This window comes from Phyllostomus hastatus, unplaced genomic scaffold, assembly GCF_019186645.2.
Source record: "Phyllostomus hastatus isolate PE091 unplaced genomic scaffold, TTU_PhHast_1.1 phas_contig_86, whole genome shotgun sequence".
NCBI classification, from domain to species: Eukaryota; Metazoa; Chordata; class Mammalia; order Chiroptera; family Phyllostomidae; genus Phyllostomus; species Phyllostomus hastatus.
Window position 1 is genome coordinate 87,378,839 of NW_025333977.1, and position 16,884 is coordinate 87,395,722.

The 16,884-nt window shown below is 38.3% G+C and overlaps 1 protein-coding gene across 2 annotated transcripts in view; it reads left to right on the forward strand.

Annotated features, from left to right (window-relative positions):
• The first annotated feature begins 5,671 nt into the window (after positions 1 to 5,671).
• CFAP91 (cilia and flagella associated protein 91) overlaps positions 5,672 to 16,884 on the forward strand; it is a 73,552-nt gene continuing 62,339 nt past the window's right edge. Inside the window, exons 1-5 of one of the 2 annotated variants that reach the window (XM_045851468.1) lie at positions 5,672 to 5,805; positions 10,130 to 10,206; positions 10,728 to 10,885; positions 12,016 to 12,096; positions 13,208 to 13,264. In XM_045851468.1, the coding sequence (XP_045707424.1) occupies positions 5,682 to 5,805; positions 10,130 to 10,206; positions 10,728 to 10,885; positions 12,016 to 12,096; positions 13,208 to 13,264 (497 nt within the window). In that variant the 5' untranslated portion in view covers positions 5,672 to 5,681. Of the gene's footprint in view, positions 5,806 to 10,129; positions 10,207 to 10,727; positions 10,886 to 12,015; positions 12,097 to 13,207; positions 13,265 to 16,884 lie in introns of those variants that run through there. The other variant, XM_045851469.1, reaches the window with a different exon arrangement.

Here is a 16,884-nt window from a genome sequence, read left to right on the forward strand (position 1 = left end):
TGGAACATCAAGGTAATGTCCCTTTTTCCAAACCGCTTGGGCATAAGCTGAGACCACAAATCCCCTCATTGTTATTGTTATGTTAATTGTTGACTGTTAACTACCCTTTACCCATGATATGTAAAAGGAGTATGTGTCTACCATTTTACCTTTTATCGAATCCCAGAGGTGTCCCCACTTGGCTTTTTCCTGCCTCCCTAATCTATCACCAATGGACTTCATGTAAACTCCTTATGGCTCCTCCTTTGATTCTAATGTATAAAATAAGATGCTAAATTGCTGTTCTTTGGAGCATTTCTCAGTCCTTTGAGGTATTGCTTTCTGGCCATTGTCATCAGTTTGGCTCAAATAAACTCACCAAAAATTTTCTACAGGCTTGAATGTTATGCTGACATCTGTGTTTCTGGATGGGGCACTGCCTTCTTCCTGCCCCTCTCCCCCACTGTCTTTCATTGACCTAGTTAAAAATGACTAGCAAAGACATTGAACAGTGCAATTCCACAAGTATTGAAAAAAAGTTCCCCTACCACTCATAGCTTACCCCATACACTTTAAATCCACAGCTAATTGGTGTTTGTAGCTCCCTCTCCTGATTTGATTTCAGCATGAATTGTTCAACCAGGGCAAATAAATCAGTTAATAAATTGCAAAATGCCTTTCCTTGATATTTCTTGAATTCAGTCTAACTGGTGCCTACATTATTTGCAATAGTATATATACATAGCAATTGCATTTTTTGCTATAGAGGGTTGTTGAAGAAAGAAAATGAACTTATTTTTTTAAAGCAGTACTTTACGGCATTGTTCAGACAGCTACCTGATGATGGATGTTTTGGGTAATCAAACTTTCAATATGACCTAACCAAGGTTTGTTTCTGTATTTCAGAGACTTAGTTCAGGGAATCCACAGGTGGCCTGAACTGGTGCTGAATGGGAGTACTTTATATATGTGTATTTTCCAAGTTACTAAAACCATCCCAATTTTGTCATCTAAAAACTTGTAATAGCATGATTTTTACTTCACTATGGATTAGTATGTTTAATACAACACATTGCCCTTATGTTCTCAATTCACCCTTATCTATGATTATCAGTTCTTTCAACTAGGTGTTCACACCCATTGTTTAGTATCTTGCCACTCAGCGTTTCTTGGACTAGCAACATCAATGTCACTTGGAAACATAATACACAAAAATGCAGCACAACAAATCAATAGGGAAAAGAAAATAAGCTTGAGAAAATTAAACATCACATTAGAAGGAGGGGCTCTGGATGCATTACAGGTGTATATGTGAAAGGTCAAACTAAGACATACTAGAAGATAGTAGAGATTATCTTCATACCCAGTGGTGGGGAACAACTTATGTGACAACATTTCAAAAACACAAATTGCAAGTAAATTGATGAAGTAATGACATCAAATAAAGAAGGAGGCCATTAGACTGATGTGGCTCTAACCAAAATCAAAACCTGTGTAAGCCTCCAGGTTACAAAATGAAAATGCTAAGGACAGCCAATCACAAACAGCCAACCAGGCTTTAAGCTGTAACCAATCAATAATTTCTTACCTTTTTCTGCTTTTTCTATGTGACAGCCTTTCCCCGAGCTCCTGTCTATGAAGTGTTTCTAACCACTTCTGGTTTGGTGTTGCTCTACTTGAATCAAATTTTGCTCAAGTAAATTCAAATCCTTTAATATGCCTTAGTTTATCTTTTAAAAAACACTAAAGACAAAATTAACAAATAGATGACAAACGGGTAAAAAATGTTTGAAATATGTAAAGCCAAAAGGGAATTAATGTCTAGAGTTAGGGAACTTATAGAAAGTAACAATAACACAATAGAGAAAACATTTTTAATTAGTTTAACATGCCCTACATAAAAAACTCAGGTCTGTTTTTAACCAGTGATACTCTGCCATTTTAAGCCTCTGGGGCTCTTTGCTTTTGCTGTAATTGCTAATTCAGTAGGCAAGAAAAATGGAAATGCTGACTATAATGGGCTTTTTCTCAGCACAGTGAATATGTTACAGTATGGTACTGAATGGGGATAGTGGCTATGAATGGCACCACGCAGTCATTCTGTGGATGGGATGACAGCCCTGGTACTGTAACAAGCAACAACTAAGGAAATAGTTTATAAAAATCCTCTGTGATAATGGTATTCTGTGTTACTTCATGCTTAACTAACGGTAAGGGCGGGTAGTTGAGGTTGGTGGAGAAGGAATAAGACCCCATGCTGAGAGAAAAGAATTAGAAGGCTTGAATTCTCACTTGTCTGGTCAACAGGTTCGGTGGTAATTTTGTACAGTATTAACACTTCTGCCTCTACAAAAAAAAATCGTTTCCCAGTATTCACAGTTAAGTGTGTGCTGTACATCATTTCTCTATAGCTTTTCAAGAACTCTGAAAGGTCTGAAGTTTGACCCTCCTATTTGCCTGCTACAGTTCCATGAGTTTTGGTAGAAGCAAGCAAACTGCTGGGTCAGGCATAAAGGATAAGTTATTACTTGCAGCAGCAGCAGCAGCAGCAAAATATCAGCATTTTTGTACCAGTTCCCTGAACCCCAATTCCCACAACATGCTGTGGAGAAGGCTAGAGGACATCTGCTTACACACTGGGTTGCATTACAAGAAAGGAACAGTGAGCTTAGGAAATCCCGACCTTTAATGATGGGCAGTAAGAACGCCTGACCTTTGCTTAAAGGAGGACACTATCTCTGACTTCTAAGGCTGTAAGCAAACCTGCTCTTTTTTTCTAGAGGGAGACACTATTGCTGTTGTCCCAGGTTGTCTCCTATACAAACAAAAGAACAAAGGGAGACAGTGACCCTGGCCACCATTTTTTTCTTTTTGTTTCTCTGCTTATTTAAGAATAAGACAAACAGAAACATGAGAGACCTATAGAGAACCATCTCCCAACATGGCAACGTGTAACTTTCATTTCAATGAAATTTTATTATTAACTAGCATCCTTCTCTAATATCAAAGTTTCTTCTACACTAGAAAGTAAAAGACAGAACTTAATTTCATAAAGGTTGCATATTAGTCATTTTTGCTGTGCAACAATATTACTACAAACCAAGAGGTAATATATCTTTATACATCTTAATACACCTTAATATATCTCACAGTTTCTATGGCTTATGTGGCTCCTCTGATGAGGAGCTCACAGGGTTGCAATCAAGATTTGGGCTGAGACTGTGGTCTCATCCGAGATTCCACTGGGAAAGGATATCTCCCTCAGGTTGTTGGCAGAATTCAGTTTCTTGCAACTGTAGGACTGAGGGATTTGCTTTCTTGCTGGTTGTAGGGTACAGGTGTTGTTTAGCTCTGACAGGCCACCTGTAGTTCTTTTCCATGTTGAGTACCCAATACAGCCACATGCTTTCTCAAAGCCACCAAGGGAGAGTGAACAGTGCCGGCTAGATGGCCACTATAGTCCCTGATAGATAATCACATAGTCACATATATCCCATCACGGTTGACATATTCTGTTGGTTAGTGTCTTCCAATATGTTTATGGAGGGGGCTGGCTGTTAATTACTTCAGATAATTTATCTGATAGAGTGAAGAAAAGTATTTCAGAGAAGGGGACATTTTAGCTGAGACTTCAAATGATGAGTCAGCAGTGAGAACATGGGGGGCAGGGTGGGGAGCATTCTGGGAAGAAGAAACAGAACCTGGGAAATGTCGCTATACCTACAGACAGAAAAATATTATATTATTTATAACATTGTATTTTATTTGTTTCTGTGTTTTCTCCATCACCCAGTGAGGTGTATGAATTATCTTAAAATCTTCAATACTTGTTTCATATAGACAGTAAATTTGTTTAATAAATGGGTGGATTTATTCATTAGGAGTCATTTTATTAAACTTGCATGTAGCAGGTACTTCAGAGATTCTGTGCTCTCGAACTCACACTTGTGAAGAGCAGAGTTTCAAAGAGTTACTAATACATGGGGGTCAGTGCTATCGGTGCTACTACAGCACTGAAGAAACAATGAAGCCTCATTCTGGGGGATTTGGGGAACTATATGAAGGTGGCTAACTTAGCACTGAGTTTTGAAGGATATGTTAGTTGGGTGGCATAAATAGGAAAAGGTGTTTTAGGCAAAGGTATCAGCTTGAGCAATGATTTGGAGGTGACAAGGTATATGGCTGGTTTGCAAACACCCCAAGAAGTTTAGGGGTACAGAAAATAAAACCAAGATTGTGTGTGGAAGGAACATCAGGCTAAGCTAAGAGTCTTATTCAAGAATGTCTGTGAATCACTTCAAAAGGACAAAGAAGCCAACTCCAAGGTGTGCCACAAGGTTAATGGAATAATCTGAGCACCATAAAGAAAAATTATCATAATGGGTTATAACACCAGATATGTAAAAATGCATGCATTCATAATGATACCAAACAAACAAAACCTTATTGGTTAACCCTGGAGGTTGCTAGGGCACTGACTCATTTCTCTGAAATTTGGTGATTAAAGTGAAAGAACCCATTATTTTTCCAGTCTTTTCTCTAAGGTCCCTGTATTTTAGGATAACCAGTAAGTTGATGAGAGAAAGTTGTTTTCATAAAAGAATCCCAGACAACAAAGAAAATTACTGAAAGTATTAGAATCACTGTTCTAGAATAATAGACTTAAGAGGCATAACAAAATGCAATGTAAACACTTTTTTTTAAATCTTTTGATCAGAACAAACCAACTATTACATGACATCTTGGATTCAACCAGGGAAATTTGAATACGAACTGAGTATTAGATGATATGAAAGAATGATCTTATTAGATGTGATATTGTTGGTTAAGTTTTAAAAAATAAAGGTGCAGATTAATTTAAGGGTAAAATAATGTCTGGGATTTGTTTTAAAATACTCGAGCAAAAAGTGGGGAGGTGATAATCATTCTTGGTGTAGGTACATAAGGGATCGTTACTGAAAGTGGATTCACTTTTGCCTGTTTAAAATTTTCTTATAATAAAGTTTCGAGAAGCACTGCTAGTGCCTACACCACGTGACTTTTAGTTGCTTTAATGTCCAGGGGTAAGTGGTAACAGTGTGCGGTTAATTACGCAGCCTTTAAACCCTGTTGAGTGGGGCCAGAGCTCAAAGTGCCGAGGACCAACGCTCAGGAGCTCGGATTCCTCAGCTCACACAGGCCCCAAGGAAAGGGGGGATGTCCGAAATGAAAGCCCAACTATTATAGAAGAGTCTGAGATTTCCCAGGATTTCCAAAAGAGGCTACAGAGTGCAAATGTTCGCTGGATTTGCGCAGCAGCCTCTTCTCCAACCTCTGGCCCCTGCAGCGGTGAGCCGAGTGGGCGGCTTAAAGCTGGAGGCTTTGTCTCGCGAAGGCAGCGGCCAGTGAGATAGACCTTTCCTCACTCGCTCCCCGCCCTCCCCATCTCGGCTCTTTCTCCGCCCTTTCCTGCCTCTCAGCCCTCTCCGCTCTCAGTACTCCTGGTATTCCTAGTCCTTAGCTCTCCTCTCTCCCCACCCCAGCACTTCCCCTTCCTTTTGAATCCTGCCCCCTCCCTTCGAGAGCCCCGCCCCTACTGCGCCATGCCCGGCCCCTCAGCGGGGAATTCTAACCGAGGTTTCCATAGCTACATGCACACAGCTGCTAGGCCTACTTAGTCAGTCAGTCCCCTGCTCTGCTGCTGGTGGGGAAGGGTCGGCAGGATGAGTCACGTAGTGACCATCCAAGAGCCTCAGGCCAAGCCGCAGGTGTCCAAAATCCCGTGCGAAGTGAATTCGGGGGCTGTGCACAAAGTCTCCTGCAGCCGAGCTTACGATTTCCTGTACGGTAAGGGTAGCCCCAGACCACCCTCCTGACTGTCGTTTCCTGGGCTAGGTGGCCCTCTAGCGGGTGGGACCTGGCCCAGGCAGCGGCAAACAAAAGGCGAGCTTCACGACGAATTCCGTGGCCACGATTGTCCTTTGCTGGGTGGAGGCAGCTCCGAGCCCTGCAGGTGACAGCCTATGCGCTCCAGGTACCGCGCGAGGCCGCCAAACTCTTAGCCACCCTCTTTTCCTCATAATTTGCACAGCCTTAAGCGATCTTCCTGGGAGTTTTAGTATCCAGAAAAGTATTCAATAATTTGCAGACTTGGAGAGTCACTCAACATTCCCGCAGTTCAAACTGCCTAAAACGCCCAACCACATTGACCTTCCTGCTCCCAGTCTCTGGACACCTCCAAATTTGGCATTCTCTGGAAAGTGCCAGTTTATCTCACCTTTGTTTTTAGTTTTCTCTTTTTCTTTAAACGTATTCTTACCCATTAAAGCATTGCTTATAAACTAGGGCCACTTTAAAGGCCCCAAAGCCCCAATTTATTTTAATGCCCTGGTTGTCTATTTTATGTCTGTCTCTTATACTGGACCTTAAGTCCCTTGCGTTCTTTAAGTTCTTGTTCTAAACATTTTTTGTAGTCTTCTCAGTACTCGTCCCAGTGTTGGTACATATGCTAGTTGCCTCAGAGATGTTTATTAAATGATTGAGTTTACCATTAATTTTGCCTCAGTAGTCCCAGGCTCTTCCCCTGAACCTTACATTACTTTTAACCATGTCTTAACTCCTCTGGGATTCCCAGGGTCTCCTTTGGATGGGAATCCTATGAAGTACCCATTTCCTGGTATAGGAGCTATGTAATATTTACTTACATATTCTGGACATTGGTTTTCTTAATGTGCTTTTAGCTTCATCTTATAAAATAAATCTAGTGAACTCCTCTAAACACATCACCATACGTGTTTCTCAGGTAATTTGGGAATTGAGATCGATATCTTCCATGAGTGAAGACAGGCAAAGAACTAACCTCCTTGTTTCTTTTGTCCCTATATTGTAATTTTTTATTTTTGCAGAGACATTGCTAAAAGTTTCCACATCCACTCAGAATAGGTGATACAAAAGTTTGGATTGTTGTAGTAAAACAGGCCGTCTCACAGATACTTATGGTCAGGAAGTATAATATGGCAAGGACAGGGAAGGTCAGAACTAAGGTGCCCTGCCCTCCTGCTCAATTTCTTGGACTTGATCGTCTTTCACCCTGTTAGGGTTAGCAGAGTTAGCAAATAACAATACAGGACACACCATGAAATTTGAATTTGAGATAAATAATGAATACTCTTTTGATATACGTTTTTAGTCCCATGCAATATTTGAGACATATTGGGTTGGCCAAAACGTTTGTTTTTTTCTGTATGATGGCTCTAATAGTGTCTTTAACTTCATACAAAACAATTTTGTTAGATTATATTGTTACAGCTGTCATAACAGCATTCATTTAAAAAAACTTATCAAAACTGGTGAATTTTTGTGTAGCCCTTTTAATATCAAAGATGGAAGAAAAGCAACATTTTTGGCATACTATGCTTTATTATTTTAAGAAAGGTAAAAATGCAACTGAAATGCAAAAAAAAAAAGATTTGTGCAGTGTGTGGAGAAGGTGCTGTGACTGATCAAACATGTCAAAAGTGGTTTGCAAAGTTTCATGCTGGAGATTTCTCCATGGATGATGCTCCACAGTTGGGTGGACCAGATGAAGTTGATAGCGATCAATTGAGACATTAATTGAGAACAATCAAAGTTATACCACCTGGGAGATAGCCAACATACTCAAAATATCCAAATCAATAAAGTTATTAGTGAAAATGAAAAATGTGTCTTTTATTTTACGGAAAAAACTAAACAGGCCTTTTGGCCAACCCAATATTTATATAAAAAGTTATTCTTTGCTTATCAGAAATTCAAATTTAACTGGGCTTTCTATACTTTATCTGGCAACTCTAACCCTGCTTCTTTCTGCGTATATGCTTCCTTCTTCCTTCTGACAGAAAGCCACTTGTGTATTGATTTCTTTTACTATGACAGGGACTGGAGTCACACTCTAAAGTGACTTCTTAGCCTAAAGCTCACCATCAATCATGCAGAGTCCATGTATATCTTAGCTGAAAATTGAAGAGAGAAATAAGACAGGTTGTTGGGTGAGGTGGGTGTGTGGGGGTCAATGACACAAATATGAACACCTTTCCAGGCTCTTTCACCCTTCCTCTGCCCCCACCCCTCAAACCCAATGACCTTTCAATGTAGTTAATTGTCTTCAAGGCTTTTGATGCTCTAGGAAGTTTTGCTTGGACATCCTCACTAAATGTAATTTTACTCTTCTGGTCACTATAGTAATTCAGATAAATTCAGATACCTTACATTTGTATAATATTTTATAATTAACATCATTCTTTTATAAATCCTAACTGCTAATCATTTATATACCATTATGCATTTCACTGTGTGTTTTTTTTGTAAATGCTATGTATCATGGACCTCCTTTGAAGTGTCCACTATGCTTTGTCACTTCCTTTAATCTGTACATTTGTTGATGGATTATTAGCTACAGTACTTCCCTGATAATTAAAGTCTTTTAAACATATGATATATTTTTCCTAGCTTTCAAAAGTATTTAAAAATATGTTCCAAGTTTATCATGAGCTCTTTCTCATTTCTTTCCTTCCAAAATCTGCAATTTATAACATTTTCCTCTAAAAGTAGTCATTATGTCTTGGGGTTTGAAACACTTCCTTTCACCATCACTTGGTTGTGACAACATTCTTGGCTTGTTAGAACTATTTCTACAATATGGGTAAATTGGCTGAGGGGCTCTCTCATGATTTCCGTGGGAAAATTTTCCTCATAAAATTCATGGGCTTTTGAAAATATTAGGCCTGGGAGCCAGAAGGATTGGAGTTCAGATCCTAACTGCCAATCAGTAAGTTGCTAACTTCTTGAAGTCTCAGTTTCCTCACCAATAAAATGGAGGCCTAGTACCTACCTCACTGGGTTTTTATGAAGATTAAGTAGAATATTGCATATAAAGCGCTTAATACTGTTTAGTAGTGAACAAGTGATACCTGGTGACTGCTGTTACTTGTATTACTTGGGCATCTCGGAGGCCTTTCTACTGCTTTTTTTTTTTTTTTGAGAATTTTTGTGAGTTTATTTGAGCCAAACTGACAACATACACTCAGGATCAAGATCTCAAATGCTCCCTCTCCTGCTTTTTGAGCATGATTATAGTCACAGTTGTAGGACGTGTTACAGAATGTATAGTCACAAATCATACAATATTGTGTTATTATCTGTTGTAGATGGCAAGAATGTTTCTATAGATATCATGTCTTAATACTCCTTTTGGTAATAAGAGGAGAATGGTTTACTATTTATTATTCAGACTCAGAGGATATGCAGCCTAAACTAATTTCAGATGAACAACACAATTGCAACCATAGACCTGGTATTGTCCTTAAGTGACTTAAAACAAGAGTATGAATAGAAATTTCCCTTTATTCAATACTATTCTCAATATATCAATCTTTTGTTGAACTTTGGAGAAATAACTTAGTCCCCTCATTAACATACTTTTAAACTTAAGGAGTAATTTCTGAAGATAGCTGATCCTTTTTTTTTAATCCTCACTGGAGGACATTTTTTTTTTCATTGCTTTAGAGAGAGAGGAAGGGAGAGAGAAAGACATGTCAATTGGTTGCGTCTTGTATGTGCCCAGAGTGGGGATTGAACCCTCAACCTTTTGGCTGCAGGACAATACTCCATCTAACTGATCCACACCAGCCAGGGCACAATAGCTGACCTTATTTATCTCTTATTAGAGAATGGCATTTCCTGACCCTGTTGACCCATTCAGAGATAACATTCTGTTAAGAGTTTGTATCTTCCCTGTGTATTGAATATGGGAGGTAGTGCACAAATTTATTGTTTCTTTCACTTGCAAATGGACATAGTGTGTGTATACATGTTCTTTCCTCTTGGACTGTTTCCTGGGCTTCCTTGACCCAGAAACTGGCTTGTTCATAGAATAGAAGAACGCATGTTAGTTAGGGTGCTTGAGAAGATGTTAGGCCTTTGCATTCCAGTTTTATAAACTGACTTTGGAATGAGCATCTAATAGACTCTCGATAGTGGCAGAGTAACAGGGCTATGAGCTGTTGCAGAGTTAAGCAATATTTAAATTTTCTAATTTGTTTTCCAGTTAAGAAATTGCATTGCTTTGGCATTGTTCTCAGCCTGGGACTAGATTTATTCTATTCCTTATACTATCTTATTGTTTATTTTGTAGATCCATTGTTTATTGTGTCAAGCGAGAAAGACCACGCACAGGCAAATATGCAAGCATTCTTGAGTCGAAGCAGACTGGTAGGTCTAATTCATTCACTCAGGCAGCCTAATGAACCTGAACCACCTAATGTGGCTAACAGCACTTATAAGATTGACTCATCAACAAATCTTCACTGGACTTTATATTCTACAGAAAGTATTTTGCCATGATTACTAGGGGACAGAGGCATCTTGATACTTGTGGCCCAATGTGAGGATTCACTAATTACCAGTGAATAAAAGACTTGTTACAAGCTAATTTATTTCAATGGGAAAGTAATATATGTATTAAAAGCATTAAAGAAGTACAGAAGTGTATATAGTATGAAGTAAATTCTAACCCTCTATAGGGTTAGAAGTATCCCCATAATTATTCGTTGTCATTAGTTTCTTGCGTATTCTTCCGGAGATATTTTACGCATATACCAATAACCTTTCTTTCTATGCCATATACACTCTTTTGTACCTTTTTAAAAGTTTACAATATAAGTAAATTGCTTTAGAAAATCTGATGGTATAATTTTGTCCCTTTTCTCCCTGCCTCCCTGTGTTAACATTAGAGAAAAGTTCCTAGGTTTCGAACCATGTTCAGTAACCTGATCCATTATCCAAGGCATTCTCTGTATTGGAGCAAGGCAGACCCCGTCCCTCCATGTGTCAGTCGGGAGTGGAGGGGGCACGAGGAGAAACACAGAGAAGCCCTCCAGCAACTTGCTGTGTAAGTGTGCACTGGCTTTAGCTGCTACTTGTATTTTTAATGAATGCATTTTTCTTATTAAAAATATTTATTTATTTTGCTTTATTTTAAAATGAACAATTGTGATGTTCTACCTAAGCCAATACCCCAAGTTCTCTCTCTCTTAACCTCTTTGACCAAAATGAACCGGATTCAGGAGCAATGCTTATAGGTTTATTGGTTAACAGATGTTCTCAGAAGGTTGGAGTGAATATATATATTAAATGACAACTTGCCATTAAAGGTGGAGGTGACTGAATTCGTTGTTTCTTTGCTCCATCTTAGAAATTGGAAGTGTAATTTTCTGGAACTATCTAAATGTGTTTTGGAGACTTGTGGCCAAAGCATCTTCAGAGACATGTTTCGTGAATTCCTTATTGTTTTAATTATTTACAAGTTCATACCTAGTGTTTTAAGTGTTATATTTAAAAGAGATCAACAGTTGTCTTTTAAAACTTTGTTATTCTCATCTGCTATTAATTAAAAGTAGGCATTTTTTAAATTGTAGGATTTTTATAAATTAACTCTTTTCTTGTTTTTCTTTTCATAAATTGAGTTATTTATTCTAAAAAGAACTTTAAATTTTATTTTCAATTAGTTTATATTCAATATTATTTTGTATTCATTTGGGGTGCACATCATAGCGGTTAGACAGTCACGTACTTTACAAAGTGCTCCCCCTGATATTTCCAGTACTTGCCTGGCACCATACATAGTTATTATAATATTACTAACTATATCACCTATACTGTACTTTACATCCCCGTGACTATTTTGTAACTTCCAATTTGTACTTCTTAATCTCTTCACCTTTTTCACAAAGCTCCTGAACTCCCCTCCCCTCTGACAATCACCAGTCTGTTCTCTGTATCTCTGCGAATTGACTCTTTCCTTCACTTTTCCTTCCTCTTGGTGGCTCTAGGACTCCTGGCTCAGAGAAAGTGACTCTGTCTGTTCTGAGCTGTTGGTCAGTCAGGTGTGTGTCATAGGAGACTTTGCTCTTAGTCTGAAATGCCCTGGTATCTCCTACTTTATGGACATAGAAATATTAAATACAAGTTATATTTGGAAATATTTTAGACTTGAATTAATGTTTTCCTACTTCATTTTAGAACTGACACTTCTTTTCAGATGTCTAAAGTTTATGAAGATCCTGATGTTACTGGAAAGAATCGCTACAAATATTTTGAAAGGTAAAAAGTAACTACTAATGAATATGAGCTCTGATGTCATTAGCGAACCTCTCTATGATAATGATGGCAGCCATCATTTTCAAGTGCAGGCAGTGTGCCAAGCACCACTTTAAGTGCTTTAAGTATATATACTTTTAATTTTTACAACAGAAATATAGAATAGGCATAGTATCCCCCTTTACCAGTAAGGAAGCTGAAACCAAGAGAAGAGCAATAAATTGCCCAAGGTCACCTAAGTTGGCAAGTGGCAGAACTGGGATTCCAACTAAGTCTCCCTGACTTCATCGTTACTTAATTGCAAATAAGAATGTATATTTGAGAATAAAATGAAGTCATCATGTGAAGTGAGATTTAGTAGAGACAGCATGACAGTCATAGTGCAGGGAAAATTGTTAAAAATGACCAAACAGATGACATTTGCTCTCTCTGTGTGAATGTTGCCAAAACTAACATAGTCAAAGATTTACTTTGATTCATTTGTGATTAATACTCATGAGGTAATCCTCTGATTAAATTAAAATAAGATGAGGATTTCCCTGTAGGTCTTATCTGAATTAGAAAAATAGTATTAGTATTACATCCACATATGTTTCTTTGAGAAAGTAAATCTGTAATTCACATTATTATTTATGAGCAAATTCCTCATAGAAATTTTATGATGCTAACTTTTTCAGAGAAGTGTAAAATTCTGAACATAGTATACTCAATCCCTAGGCTTTGGGGGGAACTTTTTAAGACTAAATCATTGGGAATATCAGAATGTCTCAGGGAACTTGAGAAGCTTCTGAGAGCCAGTGAGCAGCTGAAGCCCACTGGCTGTGCTGTGCAAAGCACACCTTGTTTCCCAGCTCCAGGTAGAACACTGACTGGAGTGATTGTTAGAAGAGCAGATTCATCAGCTCTGCCATGTGTCTCCTGAATCTCCTGGCTAGACTGGGGAATTTGCATTTTAAACAAGAAGCGCTGTACTCCCTAGTGATTTTGGATATGTCAGAAGTTCGAGGACTACTGGTGTACAGGACATTCAAGCCTACCGATGTTAAGTCGGAAGAACGCTCCAAGGGTGCACAGTGCGGGAGTCCCACGTGTTTGTGTTTTCCTTTCTCCCCAGGCCTTTCCTTCCGTTCTCGCAACAGATGCCACTCAATGTTGTGTTGGCATCAACCAAGTAAGTACCCATTATTTTAAAACTTCTCTTTCTAGTTTATTTTACTTACTGATTGCTTTCATATTTGTTTCCAGAAGATAGTTTTTAAAATAAATATTTCTCACTGTGTGGATCACAACCCATTAGATGTCATGAAGTCTGCTAGTGGGTCATGGCCAGCATTTTAAAAAATAAAATAGAATATCTAATAAACAAACAAACAAACAAACAAATAAAAGAAAATAACTAAAAGCATCAGCAGTGTAGAGAGTAAGTTGTATTTTACTTATAACTCTTGTTTTGGAGAGATACATACATTTGTTTATATGTATATGATGGTTATGATGTAAAATATATTTCTTATTATGAGTTATGGTAAAAAATAAAGTTGAAAAATGCTGTAAATGTTCTTTTTTGCTTTCCTGAAACACACCTATTTGACAACAGTTCTTCAACATTTTATCAAAAAGCTAATCCATCATGAAATATCTTTTGAATACTAGAATTCTAAGTTGCACAAAGCAATGTGATATACAAAAATAAATAAAACGTGGTCTCTGTGCCACATGGGAGTGAATTAGGGTGAGAGGGAAGTAGCAGACAAGGACCGGATCTAGGATTAATGTGCGGTTCCTCAGTTTTTTGTTTTAAGGTGAAACAGTATGTTAGGGAAAGTGTCCCATTAAAAATCTAATTTTTGCTATACTCTTTCCTGTGTCAGTGTAACTTAACATTTCTATAAAAGAAAAAAATCTAAGCTATATTCATAAAATGATCAGGAAAAGAAAACTTTTTAGAGGTTGCAAATTTCTGAACAGAAATTTAGATAGGGCTTGGCTTTCAAACAAGGATTCGGTTACCACTAGCAGTATAGAATCTTATGAATAGAATATATGTCATAAAATGTCTTTAGTCTGCAAGGTGTCAGTTATGATCCCAGTTCTCCTCTGATTGTTTAAGACTGTTTATGAACATGTTAGGCCCTTTCCCAGATGGAGAGTAGATTCTCTGCTCTCCCCCTAGATGGAGCAACTTCGTGTGGTATCAGTTTAATTGGGGACAGCTTCCAACTTGCTTTCCGTGGAATGCTTTGTGTGAGCCAAATGTAATTTCAAGTCCTTAACAGTTAGGGAGTATTTACATTTATACAGTCCTAAAATTATTTCAGCCCTTTGAAGGCAACCTTGAGACTGATGTGGCCCCTGGTGAAAATGAGTTTGACACCCCTGCTCTAGGTGGTCTCCGTCTTTTTTACAATTATTTAAAGAATGAATCAGAATAAACCAATACAAGCCAAAATAACTCACTTAATTTGTTAGCCACTAGAGGGCAGGGCCTGCATATGCCTGTCACCTGCCAGGATTTCAATTTGAATAAGTGCTATAAGGCAACTAAAATTCTTCTTTTAAAAAATTATTTTATTGTTGTTCAATTACAGTTGTCTGCATTTTCCCCCACCAGTCCCCTCCACCCAAGCCAAACCCACCTCCCCCTCTTGCTTCCACCTTGCCCCTTGGTTTTGTCCATGTGTCCTTTCCCGCATTGTCCCCTTCCCCTCCCCTTTGGCTAATGTTAGATTGTTCTTAATTTCAATGTCTCTGGTTGTATTTTGTTTGTTTTTTTTTCTTTTGTTGATTAGGTTCCAATTAAAGGTGAGATCATATGGTATTTGTCTTTTACCACCTGCCTTATTTTCCTTAGCATAATGCTCTTCAGTTCCATCCATGCTGTCCCAAAAAATAGGAGCTCCTTCTTTCTCTCTGCTGGGTAGTACTCCATTGTGTAAATGTACCACAGTGTTTTTATCCACTCATTTACTGATGGGCACCTAGGCTACTTCCCGCACTTGGCTATGGTAACTTGTGCTGCTATGAACATTGCAGTGCATAGGTTCTTTTGGATTGGTTTCAGGATTCTTACGGTTTAATCCCAGCAGTGGAATTGCTGGGTCAAAAGGCAGTTCCATTTTTTGGTTTTCTGAGGAAATTCCAGACTGTTTTCCATAGTGGCTGCATCAGTCTGTATTCTCACCAACAGTGTACTAGGGTTCCCTTTTCTCCACATCCTCTCCAACACTTGTTTGTTGATTTGTTTAGGATGGCCACTCTGACTGGTGTGAGGTGGTAGCTCATTGTGGTTTTAATTGGCATGTCTCTGATGGCTAGTGATACTGAGCATCCTTTCATATGTGTCTGGGCCCTCTGTATGTCCTCCTTGGAGAAGTGTCTGTTTGGGTCTTTTGCCCATTTTTCATTTGGGTTGTTTGTTTTCCTGGAGTGGAGTCATGTGAGTTCTTTATATGTTTTGGAGATCAAGCCCTTGTCTGAGGTATCATTGGCAAATATGTTTTCCCATACATTTGGTTCTCTTTTTATTTTGATACTGTTTTCTTTAGCTGTACAGAAGCTTTTTATTTTGATGACAGTGACCAGAGGGGAGAGAAGAGAGAATTTCAGGGGAGAATGGGAAGGGTTTACAGGAACAAATTTAAAGGACACATGGACAAAAACTAGGGGGAGGGTGGTAATGGGAGAGAAGTGGGGACGGTTGGGTGGTGGGTTGGATAGGGAGTAAAAGGGAGAAAACTGTACTTGAACAATGATGAAAAAAAAAAAGACTGAGACCTAATCATAGGACAATAGAATGCTTCCCCTCCCCACACCTTATTACAGACGGCCTACTATTTACAGTAGTTCTTCTTGCTCAGTCTATCATGCCTATCTCTCAAGTAATTAAAAGGCATACTGAAAGGCAAAAAACACAATTTGTAGAAAGCATAAGCATAAGAACCAAACATGGTAAGGATGTTGGAATTATCAGACAGTGATTTGAAGTGACTATGGTTAACATGCATAGGGCTCTAAAGGATAAAGTAGACAGCATGCAACATCAGACAGGCAGTGTAAACGGAAAGATGGAAATCTTAAGAAAGAACAAAAAAAATACTAGAGATAAAAAACTTGGTAACGGAAATGAAGAGTGCCTTTGACAGGCTCATTAGTAGACCAGACGTGGCTGAGGAGAGAATCTCTGAGCTAGAGGGTATATTCAGAGAAACCTCTAAAACTGAAAAGCAAAGAGAACAAAAACTCAAAAAAAAAATGAACAGAGTATCCAAGAACTGTGAACAAATGTGAACAATATATATGTACTGGGAACACCAGGAGAAGAAAGGGGACAGGAACAGAAGACATGTTTGAAACAATAATGAGAGAGAATTTCCCCAAATTAATATCAGACACCAGTCTAGAGTCAGAAAGCTCAGAGAACACCAACCAGGATAAATGCCAAAAGGAAAAAAAAAGCTACATGGAGGCATACATCTTTAAACTAAAGAAAATCAAAGATAAAGGAAAAAATCTAAGGAAGCCAGAGGACAAAAATACATGATCTATAGAGGAACAAAGTGAGACTCACATCTGACTTCTCAGCCATGCAAACAAAAAGAGAGAAAAGTGAAATTTTAAAATGTTGAGAAAAAAACCTGTTGACCTCAAATTTCTGCTTTCTGCAAAATTATCCTTCAAAAGTGAAGGAGAAATAAAGACTTTCTCAAACAATCGACAATCAAGAGAATTTGTAGTCATTAGACCTACCTTGCAAGAAATGTTAAAAGAAGTTCTTTAGAGAGAAAGAAAATA